We start from the raw sequence: 14,448 nt of genomic DNA, 5'->3' as shown, positions 1-14,448 counted from the left end.
AGAGTACGGGTCAAACGGCGTCAGGCCACCATACCGCATAGCGAGCGTGACCGGAGTCCCGTCCACCAGCTCCGGTCACTGTTCCGCCATCCCCGGCACTGTTGCGACACTGTGAGAACCTGCGACACCCTATGCACACGTGCCTGGCGCTGTATTTACCACTGTGCTGCCTACTCCTCCTACTTTCTCCTCTGCAGGACCCTCGACCGGCATGGGTGCAACCCTCGAACGCGGTCTGGACCTTGACCAGAGCAAGACCCTCTGCGCTCTGCCAGCTCAGGCCTAAGGACGGTACCCCCAACAGAAGTCACCCGGACGCTGGCGCAATCCCCGCAAGGCTAAAGAGCCTCCCAAGACGACCACCACGCCCGGCGCCACGCTCTCCAGTGCGCAACAGTGTACTTCCAACAGTAACCGACCACTGCTCACCCCCAATTCGAGGTGAAGACGACGACTTCTGATCCCCTCGTACATGTACTCTGCCCCTCCTTGTATCTATAAAAGGAGGAGGCGGGCACCTCCATGCTCATCTCATCCGCTCGGACCAACTTATCCCGCAGAACACACACTCATCCGCTCCTCAGAGCACGATATTAGCACTCGCCTCAATCACTTAGCAGAGATTTGGGAGCCTCCCTCCCTCTCTCGTCTAGCTTGTACCCCCTACTGCATGTACTTCGGTGCAAGATAATACAGTGCACTCGCACACCTCTGTTGGATGTACGGCCTCGTGACCGGAACCAGAATAAATCCGTGCGTTTTGCCTCTTGCACCAACCATCTAAAATAGTGACACGCAGCATCGATTATTAGTTGGCACCAGGCCGTCGGGTCTGGACACCGACACTTTTCTTCATCCCGATAGTTTTCTTTTGATTCTCCTCTCAACTCTTGATCTTTTCTTCGCGGGTGGCCACCGCCAAGTCTTCGTCGGGTTCCACCAAAAAAAAAAGTCTTCGTCGGGTACTCCGGTGTTTCCGACAGGTATGCCTGCCAATTGCCTTCCCTACCCTTCCTGCAGCACGAAATCGAACACCCCAAGCCTTGATATTTGTACTTGTATTTGACCATGCATTTACTTGCTAAGCTTGGATCTTGGCAAAAAATTATGGGAAAATTCCCTCTTAAAAAGTAGCCTAATTAGGTGAATTTTAATTTTAAGACTGTAAATGCTATATATATTGCAAGGATTCATCTCCATCAATTGTATCACTGTAAAAAGTTATATAATTTTTGGAGATGATTTGGAGATTGTTTTAATCAAGAAAAACAGGGTAGAAAACCACGAATTATTCTTCATGCGAGTTAACTGACACACTTGACGGCAGAGCCAAAGAAGTTATATAAGTTAAAAAAGATGTCAGATAAGGAACATTTCAACTTTTAAGGACTATAAAAAGAAGTGGTATCATTTCTAGAGCCATAGAAGAATTTTCCTAAAAATTATTGGGTGTACCATAGACATCCATGTCCTATACTGTGGGTCCGCTTCTACAGAGTAGGAATACAAGTCATGATTGGTGTCGCTGTGTATGGTGTTGCCATTCAGTTAAGAATGCACTAAGACGTGTCCAATTGAAATCAATACCTTTTGTTTTAGCAAATCATTTTTATATGTAGTTCCAGGCTTTTTTTGAGAATGTAGTTCCAGGTGTGCGCTTAAAAAAAAGTTGCACAGCATCCTTATTAAAGTCCAATCTCTTCTTCAGAAAAAAAAAACCGTAGTAGCCCACCTCCCCCCTCCCCACCCCCTACGGCCCACACATGGCCCATTGGCGATGAGCCAGGTCTTAGCGCCTGACCGAGTCAAGCGGCTCCTCCCCCGACCGCCGATCCGCACTCGCCCTCCGCCCCTCCCGATTCCCCAGCCGAGGCCCCGCACCGGCCGCGCCCGAACCCCGAACCCTAGGCGGCGGCTCGGCTAGGCCACTGGCGGCCGGCGGCGAGGCGGCGAACTTCGAGCGAGCGGCCCGCAGCAGCGCATCTCCGCACTTTCCGCAGGCCGCAGGCGCTCCGCGGCGAACGGCGGGTCGGCGGCCAGCCAGGCAGTGGCGCTGCGGCGGAGCGGTCGAGCGCCCCGCGGCCCGCGCGCCGTGAAGGGCTTCGCGGCTGCAGGAGCGGCTCCGCCAGCGCAAGGGCAGGCGCCGGGGCGCGGGTCCGGCGACGGTCGGCGGGCACAGCGCGGCAACCGGCAAGATGCCAAGACAGCAAGCAAAGCAAACGACCCAGTGAATCACCAAGGTGAGGTATGAGAAATTTGTCCATGTTTTGCGAAAATGTGTCGTTGCAATTTGCAAATGCTTGTAACTTTTGAAGAATTCAAAGCGATTATCAATGTGGAACAGTTTCAAGTTATGAACAATTTTATGTTTTTGGTACTCAATTATTTGCTGTGAATCCGTACTTTAGGCTGTCAATTTTTTTCACCCTTTCAAAATTTTGAATTTTGAATATCCATACCCCATATCCTGGGCCTTGCCCTGACTAATTCATTCACAAGTGAGTACCATATCTTATATGTGGTACGGTGGTAGATGCAAGCCTGTGAGTGGATATTTACTGGTTTACTTTGGGTGACTTTCTGAGAAACCAATCCTGATCGAGTGTCGGGAGTATGTGCCATTCCTCTAAAGTAATCTGGAGGGCAAAAGCATTGTCACAAAGTTCTTGGGTCGACCGGGTCAAGGAACGGGGTCGAGGGTTGACACTTCATAAAATTGTGTTACGAAGGGGGCAAACCTCTATGGTACGATAAATTATTATGTGGAACGCGACCCTGATTCATCCGGGTAGCTGTCTTCAGGTTGATGCGTCTTTAGAAAGACAAAAGCTATATATATGTCCTACTAATGAAGAAACTAATCTGTACAAACATATAAGAAAAGTATAAAAGAGTACATTTAGGCCATGCCACACGTACTCAGCCAATAGTCCATTACCTAACAAAAGTCACACCAATCCACTGTCCTTAACCTCATTGTCCCAATTGAATCCGCTAGCGATGGGGCTGCAACCCCTCTCAAACTGGGATGCGACCCAACCTTGAATGGGACACTAACCCTGTTCGACCCTGACCCTCGAATCGGGATGGTGTTCCTGTGTCATTGAATGAGGCATCGGCCCCGAATTCTTTGACTATGGGCAAAAGAAATCAATGAGTCCATATCTGTTCTCATGCCTAGGTTTTATTGAGACATAACTTATAATAGCATGTTATTCTAAGGATGCAACCTATATCCTCAAAGACTTGACATAGTATTAGAACCACCATAATTTGTTTTCAGCCGCTCGTTTATCTGCTACAGCAATGTTGCCTTAATGCATTTGTAGTCCTTTGGTTTACAAAGGTTCAATGTAGCATGGAATGTTTTCATTTCCCTTGGCTAAATAATTTATTTATCTTTCCCCTCGTGTGCTTGCAATTACTGTAGGTTGAGCAAATATCTTTTTTCGGCCAATGGCAAGGGAACCTAGTCCTGAAATAGATGATGAACTTTTCAATGAAGTTTATGGGAAAGCATATAGTGGTCCAGTTGCATCAGCTACAAATTCAGCTACAAATAGTGTGATACCTAAAGTAAATGATGAGAAGAGGCCCTTGACTCGTAATACATCGGATGATGAAGATGAGGCCCCAGATCCTAATGCTGTTCCTACGGACTTCACTAGCAGAGAGGCTAAGGTCTGGGAGGCTAAAGCTAAGGCCACAGAAAGGAACTGGAAGAAGAGGAAGGAGGAAGGAATGATTTGTAAAATATGTGGAGACTCAGGCCATTTTACTCAGGTGCTCTTCTTTCTATTGAAATGATAAGCATGGAAGCATATCGAAATATAGGCTTGCGATGGACATATATGAATTACTGGTGGTTGTCATATATTCGTAGTGTTAGGAGTTTTATTAGTAATGGTGTACTGATACTCTGCTATTTAAACAGCAGGTTTCTTTTTCAATCAGCATGATATGATGCTTCTACTACAAAGAAGTGCTGGCATTATTTGGTGGCATTGTTTTCTATTTATTATCTGCCATTCATAGTGCATAATGGATAACTGCTTCACAAATTTTAATAGCAATATATGGCAATGCAAGTCATAAAAGTTGATGCACAAAATTGCACCTTGCCTTCTGACATCTTTATCCTGTGTGTTTTGTCCTACATGGTTACTGGTTAGTGTAAGATTAGAAAGTAAGCCATGTTGCCTTGCCAGTAGAATCCTGCAGTTTTAGTTTTTGTTATCTGCTTTGTGTTTACCCTTTTTCTTTGATGTATCCTGGACACTCCTCCTTTTGTTTCGCTGTATACTGTAATTAATGACATCATTTCATGTTGTCTTCCCCTGCCAAGTGTTACCATAAAAATGTCAAAGACTTCTCTTCATTTAACTCCCCCCCCCCTTTCTGAACAGGGCTGTCCATCCACACTTGGGGCAAATAAGAGAAATGCTGACTTTTTTGAAAGAGTTCCAGCTAGAGATAAGCAAGTCAGGAATCTTTTCACTGAGAGGGTGATAAGCCAGATTGAGAAGGATGTGGGTTGTAAAATCAGAATGGATGAGAAGTTCCTGTTTGTCAGTGGGAAAGATAGGTTAATATTAGCCAAAGGTGTAGATGCTGTCCATAAAATTATTCAAGAGAGTAAAGGTAAATATAGTCCAAGCAGTCCAAAATGGGATCGCTCTAGGTCACCTGTACGAAACACCACTGAGTTTCGTCCCAGGCACTCTGATTCTCACCGGTCCCATAGCCCAAGAAATCCTGATCCTCAACAGTCCCGTAGCCCAAGAAATGTATCACGCTCTCAAAGTAAAGGATACTATAATGAAAGGCATCTAGATGGCCGATTACATGACAGTATGCCCAAGTTTTCAAAAGGATCTCCACAAGGTAGGGGGCTCAGGCGTCTCATCATCTATTGTATCAGCACATGAAAAAACAACAATTTGAGCTAAAGAAAAATACCTTTGGTCCCTTTCTGTTGGTTATTGTTGTGCTACTGTGCTAGTGTATAACTTGTTTGATCCTTTTGCAGCTCAAGGTAAGTTCAAGCCTTTTATGATCAAATATGAAGTGTTTCTACTTGATTATTGATCGGCCAAGACTATCTCGAATGTATGCCCGAATATGAAGTGTTTCTGCCTATTAATTGATCAGACAGACTATCCTGAAAGCAATGTGCACTATATGTTGAAAGATTTTTCAGACATCTGAGTTGGATGGCCTGCAATTTGTGTATTGCATCTGGCATTTCCTTTCAGTATACAATAAAGTCTACTTAGGTGTCAAACTATTTTAGCCATCTGGAACTAAAATGCAATATGTTGCATCTTCTTCCTTTTGCTGAAGCTTATACCAACTTCGGAGCAAAAGGTCGTCCAGCCCAATCAAAATCTCCACGTCATTCCTCTTATCTTGATGTTTCCCCTAGAACACATGGCGGGGATAACCAATTTACTGCATCACATGTGGCCAATAACTGGGGCATTGAGAGGCATGGAGCAGATGTCCGATCAAGCCTTAAGTTTGACATGCAACCCCACCAACAGACCTTGGAAGATCTTGAAATGGAGTTTAAGAGGGAAGCTACAGAATTAGCTAGAGCCCGTGATCAAGAGGAGGATGAAGAGAACTACAAGCATCGAGAGGTAAAAGTGTATTTTGTTACAATGAATGCCACTTTGTTTCGCTATCTATATTTCACCACATAATGGTTACTGGTGATATCTAATTTTGATCTCCTGTTATCGTTTGATGTGATTTGTCCATGGTTAGAAAGAGTTGACAAAGTCCTTTACCTATTTTTTTCACTGCTAAAGTTTCTGTAATATCATATTATCCGTATGATCATTACTTTAAAGTATGAAGAAAGCAGTTATATCATAACACTAATCTTATCCCAACATTAAAACTGGAAGTTCAGGATGTTCTCGGCTATGCTCATATTTTTGGCCGAATATTTGGATTCCCTGTTTTCTCATCTAAAGCATATAATAGAATACCAAATAGCCGCTGAATTTTGCATTCTTGTATTACTTGCCCATATCTATTTTGAATAGGGTGTAGCTGGAAGTAGAAGCTTTTCTGTCGGTTCATCTCAGTTTTTCATTTTTGCTTCTAACTACCAGAACTGGATGACTAACTCTAGCCTAGCGTTAGCCTACCTTGTTTCATGTATGGACTGAATGAACATGATACATAATGCACTATTTTGATATTTTCCTTACTGGATGGCAGGGTGCAGTGACCATTGGTAAATTGTTTGTTTTTATCTTTGTAATATTCCATCTAATCTACTTATGCTCAAGGTCCTGCCAACTTATTATGTTTGGATCCTTTAGTTATAATACTATTCTGGTTATAGACAATACTATTTTCCTTACTGGATGGCAGGGTGCAATGAGCATTGGTATCTTTGTAACAATTCCATCTACTTATGCTCAGGGCCCTGCCAACTTATTATGGTTGGATACTTTAGTTACAATATTACTCTGGTTATAGACAAAAAAAACAATCTTGTTTTACATTTATGGTAACAGCTGGGGCACAACAAATAATTACTCCTTCCGTCCCGAAAAAAAACAAGTCATTTTACTCAATTTGGCGTGTGCACATGTTGCATCTGGGCATGCAATTGTCAATTAGTGCCAAATATGGCTAATAAACAAGGGGCATTCAAGGTCATTTGACCTCCTTGTTAATTTGTCCTAAAATTTCTTGGGTGACTTTTTTTTGGGGGGGGGGGGGGACGGAGGGAGTATGGTCATTAACATCAAGTTCGCACATTTCGTTGCATTTGCTTAATTTAAATCCTGTAACGTGTTCCACTTCTTGACAAAAAATATCCATGGGTACCAAGTGTAGCATAGTAATTTGACATATTTGTGTCTGGCTTTATTATTCCATAATATCAATCTTCTTTCCAATGCAGTCGCTGAGAGTAATGCGAGAAAATTACATGGGCAGAATGACTACCATGAGGAATGTGCATGCAAGGAAGTGGGAAGAATTTCTTGAACAAACCTTTAAAAGGCAACAACAAGCACAGACTTCTTACACCCAAATTGGTTATCCAGGTTTCGAGCAGAGAACCACACATATTTCAGCTGCACTTCAACCAATGGATTCAAAGAGCACATATCCTTATGCTTCTGATAACTATTCAGCCCCGAAGGCTCATGCTGCATATGGCGAGTTTCAGCATGACAGACATGGTGATTTTGGGAGGACCTATGGGCGATATTAGATCTTGACTAGTGGTGAGTTAACACACATTTTAGATTTTGACGTTAAGCTGTGCAGTTCAAATGTATTAAGAGGTAGCATTTTTGTGGTTTGTCAAACTGACACAACTGTAAGTTAGTGTTCTGTTAGTTATGGTTGCGACTGACAATAGATGCATAGCCTCCATCTTACTACAAGTGTTCCCATCCATTTTTGAGTCCTAAAAGCGGTTCCTGAATTTTCAGGGTGATTGTGTGAGGAATCAGTGTCAATGGTGTGCAACTTTAGACCCTCTTAGCACCTATTTGCTGTTATGTAGTTTGAGGTAAGAATTCATTTTTTTGGGCAGAACTGTCTTCCAGTTGCTTTCTATTGCAGCTAGTAGCATCACACCGGGCTGTGGAAACTGTCCTTGGAATCCAGATTATTGTAAAAAGCTGCCTTTCAATGATTTTTCTGAAATACTGATAAAAACATAATCTTGGTATCGGTTATTCTTGCTTTTCATCTGCTCCACAGAAATTTCCCATATTGGTTTGCGTTTGTGCGAGCCTATTATCTTGCTATTTTGCTCGCGAATTTTGTTTCACAATGCTAGATCTGTTGGCATGGCAGTTTACGGTTTATCACATCTTTATTGATTGTTAGAAGGGTTTTTTTACAAGTTTTTATCTGGTTTGGTATCCAATGTGAAAATTATCCAGTGGGGAACATTGTCTTAGTAGCGATGTTGATCTTTGTGTTACTTCCAACTTGTGCGGAGCGATTGTCTGAAATTTGGTCAAAATCCGGTAACATTCATTACGGATATCAGTGTTACTTGATCGTGTTGACAGTTGACTGATTGGACCAGTTCCTTTGGATTGTGAGGAAAGGTCCTCACATGTCATGCACTTGCATTGATATGGACTTAATTTATATAAATCTCTACCTGTATATATATTTCTAAAGAGTACTGTTTTCCTGGTCCCTTTTTTATTTTGACTTTAATCCATCAAAACATACCGACAGGTGGGCTTCCGCGTATCTTTCCTTCCACCAGCAAAACAACTATTTCTACTATACGTGTCTTTGATGCGGGTGAAGAAACCGTGTCTTTGATATGGGTGATTCTCATGATGCTTTTTATTCAAGAGGCGTCTCTGATAACTTCCTAAGTCATTACAAATGCATTTTCGTTACACTTGTATATTTTTCAATATCAGAGACGCGTCATCTGTACAGCAGCTGTGGGAGACCATCACATCAGAGATGCTATTTTTCAATGTGATGTTTTTGGGTGTAAAATTTTTGGATCTAAACAGACCCTAAGTGAAAAACTTAACTTGCATTTGCCGGGTGCCTATGCTTTTCAACATCCTGGCTCCAGCCAGTTCAGTTTGACCGACAAAAGGTGCTCTGTAAGCCGAAGCTGTAGTGAAACATTGGTCGATGCATGCGTCCACTTCAAAAGAAACTTGACTTGGAACCGCATGATGGAGATCAAAGTTTCGAGCACTACTACAAAAATAATTTGTAGCAACATCACGATTTTTTTAAGAGGCGAACCAAAATTTAACTCATTCCTACAAACGGAGCGGAGATACTAGCAACTGGCCCGCCCCTAAGATTCATTTTTAGGAGCAAATCACCCCCTCACCCGCTCCTAAGAATACAATATCTAGAGAGGAGTCTTGGTCAGTGGTTCAGTGAGTGCTCCGATCCCCTGATAATTGTCGTTGAGTAGACCTTGTGCCACTGTTCTGGCGTGCTGCTACCGACTGTGTTGAACAAGCACACGGAGCTAGCTCCTGATTCCTGAATACACATCCCCTGCAACCAACGATGGGACCAAAACAGAGAGCTTTGCCCAATCAATGAAGCCACCAACAGAATTGCTTTCCATCCACGGGGGCAACACGCCCAGATTCCATTACACTTCACAGTAACAAAATTACAAAGTACAACGAACAGTATTTGGGGTTGCAATGCATCAGTTAACTTGCATAGCATAAACTAGAGTTTTTGGTAGCAAAAAATTCCCAACCCAGCGCACGTTCCGTTTTCCGGCCCCAAGAAAGAGGAGCCACCGCCGGCGAACAAAGACCAAGTACAGCAACATAGGGCTGCAGAACTAACAGAAAACTAACTCAGGACGGTAAAGAACTACTAAACTAATAAGGAAAACGAAGCTACGAGCTAAAGGCAAATAACCCCCGCCGGCGAACGGAAGGTAGGCAGGGCTCCGGAGGCCAGACGCAGCCTTCTCTTCATGCATGCGACACGAGTGCTCAGTGCAGTGCAACAGCACCATCCTAGCTACATACTTCACCTACAAAATTCTACACCATCGCCATTCCCCCTGTCCTAGTACCTAGCCGGCCTGGTGCACCCATGAACGCCTCCAAGCACCCAGGACTCGTCTGGCACGCGTGTGAACCCCCGACGCCACGTGGGGAAGCTGCAGCAGGTTGCCGGCTTGGGCTCCCTGGCAGTGTATTGGATACACCACCGAACCGTCAGGCCGGTACAGCACCTGTAAACAATAACGATCATCTGTCAGCTCGCGCTGTCCAATGGTGATCGATGCCGAGATGCAAGGGGCGTGGTTTAGTTTCAGATACCTGCATCAGTTACTAGCGCCGCTAGAAGTGCCGGCCCTAGGCGTAGACGACCATGTGCGACGGCCGAGGGTCCATGCCAGGAGGGGCCAAGCTCAGGTATGTAGTATGTGGTACAATATGACTACTGACCAGCTGGTCTATGTGATTGCAGTGCTGCAAGTAATCTTACCAGATTTTTTTCGACGCTTATGATTTTGAAGTTTGTTATGAATGCATATTGCTATCCAAATATTTTGGTTACTTATCAAATCCTCTTGATAGTACTTGTGATTGTAGCTTCTCAAAACTAAAGTTGTTAAACAATTTTTTGAGATCAACTATGTCACAAGAAAGATTAAATGGTTTCGCAATATGCAACATCGAGAAGGCTATATATTGGACACTATTGATCTCAATACCGTCTTGATGATTTTGCATCAATAAACGCTGGAAGAAGTATCTTTTTGTGAGCCAATGGATATTATGGAGTGCAAATATATGATAATCAAATTAATTCTAAAAGTACAAACAAACTATTGTTTTAGTCTACAATGTTCCCCGATAATTATCAAACATGTTAAATGTTAGAAGAATGCAAGACAACCTTCTTCATTATTCTCCACAAGAAAATAAAAAAATATTTTCATGAGGTACTCTAAAACTATTAATAAATAAATTAGAAAACCTCGTAATATTTAGGAATTCTCTATAAGAGGGGACACATATCACCACCTTATGATCTGCCTTGGTCTATAAATAGAGGACTCCCTCCTTGCCATGACATCTATCTAAGAGCATGATAGATGAGAAGGGTGAGTGCTAGGATAGCCACAAAAAGAGGATGTGTTGCGTACTCTTGTATAATACTATTGTGTTGTAATAAAGCAAGTGTTTTATAAATATTAGTCTCCTAATTTCTAAGTACTTAGTATATAAGTTGTGATCCATCGTAGGCCGACTCTGCCACCCGGGATCACAAAGGTCTGGTATTCATCGTACGAAGGCTCTGCCTTCCGGAAGCCAGCTTCATCTGTTGGTAGGCTGGAAGGCAAGACAGCTTCATCTGTTGGTAGGCTTTACCACTCGAAAGCGAGAAAGCGGCTCTGCCGTTGAAGGGGCCTTATACACTAAGTAACTAGAAATTGAAAAAAAAACTAACCGACTCTACTCTAGAGTGAGTTGGTGTGTCTTAGGTGTACATCCTCAACTTAGTGGTATAGGGCCACCTTAGTTCCCAACATTAAATTAAAGAGATATTAGTATATTTGTTTTCGCTTTACAAAGATATAATGTATATATATATATATATATATTATAAAATTTTATAAAAGATTTGGACTCTCGAGGGACCGTCAAGATGAGTTGTCAGAGGGCCTTCAAAATCCTAGGGCTGGCACTGGCTGGAATCTGGCCATGCGGTACGGCTGCCCAGACGTGAACAACTGTCTTGATCGATCTGGATCAGCCTCCGAATGTTCGTGGTGGTGGACGCCATGACTCAGGCACGAATCGCCGCACAAGGCAAGTCCATATACGGTGCAGAAGCGATTCTTGAGGTGTACTGGCGGCCCCAGCTGCCTTGCGGTTGCCAATCCGAACTGCCGAAGAGCAGTGGCGGCCCCAGCTGCCTTGCGGTTGCCAATCCGAACTGCCGAAGAGCAGTGCCCCGCCGGGGACCTCCCTCTGTCAACTCAGCCTGCTCAACTCAGCCTGCACAAGATTTACTAGGGGTCAGTGCAAACAAGCTTGTACAGAATTGGAATGACAAATACGAATCTATGTACTAGACTACTTACTTTGCAGCCGAGGCTGCACCATGTAGCACCGGTCTTGATGGTGCGGTTGCATCGAACGCAACAGTCGCAGAATCGCAGATTATCACGCAAAACTGGGCTAATGCGGATGTACTTGCGACTCCCTAACACGATTCTCATAATCCCGATTAGATCGTAGCCGCAGCCTTTCGTGCTCTCAGCACTCAGAGCCGGCGCGCCGGCAATGAACTTGATAGACTGCAACCGGACAAGGCAACGAACGGATGATGATGCACAAACACAGACAGGAGAGAGAACGCAAATCACCGTGAACGATCGTTGGATGCGATTGGAGAGAGAGTGGGGAACCTTGTACCAAACGAAAACCACGGAGGCAGATGAGAGCGGGGGAATCAGGTCATTAACACACGAACCAAGAACAACGAATCCCAGGAGGCCAAGAAACCATGGAACCGGGTAACACAGGAATGGAATCGGCATGCCAAGAAACCATGGGGGGAGGAGCAGGGAGGTAACTCCGATCCATCGCAAGAAGTCCAAGAACAGGGTCGCAAGAAGTCCAAGAACCATGGAAACTCCCGTTGCAACACTCGAGAGAAGGGAGGCGCCTACCTGAATGGCGTCCTCTCGCTCCTCGTCGTGGTGCCAGTGCCGGTTTCCTTCGCAGCAGTGCGTGCACACCAGTGAGGAGCACAAGAAGCAGAACTGGATCGTACGGCACCGCGCCGACCAATCTGTGGTGAGGAGCCGATGGAGCACAAGGTCGTCCATCGTCTTCCCGACCTCTGACTCCGGCGAGGCCACGCGCCGCCCGCGCGGTCAGCGCGCACCGTCCTGACTCCCGACGGTGAGGCCGAACGGAGCACCGTCGGCCATCCCCGCAACCACCGCGCCGCACGCTAACTTGAGAGAGGAGGACAGAAAGAGAGGGGCGCGAGTAAGAGGATGATTTGATTTCTGTCAGCACATCGGGCGCTACTTATAGGTTTGTTCTGAGCTCTGCAGCAACGGGGTATTTTTTTACTTATAGGCTTTATTACTTCTTTAAGTGCGGTTACAGAGATGAGGCTAAAACCAGTGTTTGTTTCACTCTTGATGTGGCTAAAAAGGTTATTAGGATAGAAGTATGATCAAAATCCTCCATAATTATTCTTGAAACTCTGGATCTTCAAAGCTTTTGAACATTGTTCCTTGCTACTTGTAACAAATATTGGGCACGAACATTCGAGAAACAAATAAACATAAGCACAACTGAGAATAACACCAAACAGAAAAAAACATTAAAAGAGCATACTAAAAGATAGTGCCTGAAGCTGCGATCGTGAGAGTGCAAGAAAAACTTAAAAATAGAGCTACAATTAAAAAGATACTACTATCAGAAGATTTGTGTTATATATAAAAGAAAACTATAAGCTGAATATTTTTATTTATAAAAACATAACTGTAAAGGATGAAAGAAACATCCAAGATTTTGAAGCAACTTATTTTAATTTGTATTTGTGAAGACAAGGCAGAACTTAATCAAGGTTTATTTATTAAATTTACTTATAATTATATCAATTAATTATTTTAACTACAAATAAAAGACATATGAGAGCATTCTAAGAGTAAATTCATGATTCGTGTTAGAATTTATATTGGACGGCTGCAAGGATCTTGATCACACGATGTCGTAGCCTAGAGAGGGGGTGAATAGGCATTTCTTTAAAATTTAGCACTTAACCCTGCTGGGACTGCCAAGACCGGTCCACCAGACCGGTCTGATCAGGCAGACAGGACAAAGCAGGGAAATGTCCCCCTTCTCGAATTTGAACCTATATGAAATTTGAAGTGTATCTCTTGCAGAGTATTTCTAACAATTTAAATAATTTTCTGCACACAAGTAGAGCACACCCAAGTAGATCGAGCGGAAGCACAATTCAAGCTCAAAGACTATAATGCAATGTAAGTAAATCAAACCGTAATAAAGATGATAAAAAGGAGACACGGTGATTTGTTTTACCGAAGTTCGGATTCACCCCGTGCACCCACGTGTGAATCTTAGTCTCCGTTGAGCAAGTTTATGGCGATCACAAGGTCAAGCTATCTCCTCTCTCCACTATATGACCATACGCCCTCATGGCACACAATCGTTGCTGCAACAAACTTGCCACTGCTCACCACAATCTTGGGAGCTAGCTGGCGACGCCTAGCCGTCTAGGAGCTAATGCTCCAAGAGTAACAAATGCTTCAATCGAGTTGGCCAACACAACCGCAAGTACTCAAAGCTAGGGCCGTATCTTTCTTGCTCAAATGACTCTCAAGGATTGAATTCACTCAACCCAACTCAAGAATTCAACTTGAATCAAGCAACTCTCACAAAGAGAGATTGGGGAGGACTCTCCAAGTGCTCACAAGACTTTCACAAGTGTTTTGAATGGAATGGCATCAGCACCCACGAATGGGTGAAGTCATGGGGTATAAATACTCCCTCTCACAAAACTAGCCGTTGCCCCTGTCAATATTAGACCGGCCAGACCGGTCACTTTGAAAACTAGCCGTTGGAACAATTTTCCTGTCTAGACCGGTCCCTCTCTGAATTTTGCAGTAAACTCTCTCTCTTAGGCTATACTCTCTAGAGACTTGCTATGAGCACTTTTGGTGTTGTCTAAACCCACTGATGTTGCATCACTCTTGATAGTACGGCATACCTATACTCAAGTGCATAAATGAAATATACAATTATCACAATCCTCACTTGAGCTTCACATTATGATCATGCCGATCTTTCTTCGATCAATACCATGAGGGCATCAACATATTCAATTCTTTGAGCATACCCGCTTTGAGCTAGTGACTTTGAATCTTCAATTGCATAGGAATGAAATCCAACG

At 43.8% G+C, this 14,448-nt stretch overlaps 1 protein-coding gene across 5 annotated transcripts; it reads left to right on the top strand.

Moving 5' to 3' along the window:
• The first annotated feature begins 1,792 nt into the window (after positions 1-1,792).
• Positions 1,793-8,479, top strand: LOC120676493. Of its 5 annotated transcripts, XR_005675852.1 has the most exons (7): positions 3,457-3,783; positions 4,407-4,884; positions 5,030-5,035; positions 5,344-5,642; positions 6,926-7,253; positions 7,464-7,543; positions 8,230-8,479. XR_005675852.1 is itself a non-coding variant. In XM_039957806.1 (6 exons), exons 2-6 carry the CDS (start codon positions 3,457-3,459, stop codon positions 7,238-7,240), a joined length of 1,425 nt encoding a protein of 474 aa, XP_039813740.1. In that variant the 5' UTR covers positions 1,793-2,240; positions 3,431-3,456. The 5 variants fall into 5 exon arrangements, 4 of the variants coding, with proteins under 4 accessions (XP_039813740.1, XP_039813739.1, XP_039813741.1 ...); XM_039957806.1 differs by lacking the exons at positions 7,464-7,543; positions 8,230-8,479 and adding an exon at positions 1,793-2,240 and having other exon boundaries at positions 3,431-3,783; positions 6,926-7,240; XM_039957805.1 differs by lacking the exons at positions 7,464-7,543; positions 8,230-8,479 and adding an exon at positions 1,793-2,245 and having other exon boundaries at positions 3,431-3,783; positions 6,926-7,240.
• Positions 8,480-14,448: the final 5,969 nt, after the last annotated feature.

Source organism: Panicum virgatum, chromosome 5N (genome assembly GCF_016808335.1).
Source record: "Panicum virgatum strain AP13 chromosome 5N, P.virgatum_v5, whole genome shotgun sequence".
Taxonomy (NCBI): domain Eukaryota; kingdom Viridiplantae; phylum Streptophyta; class Magnoliopsida; order Poales; family Poaceae; genus Panicum; species Panicum virgatum.
This window is presented reverse-complemented; position numbering and strand designations above follow the sequence as displayed.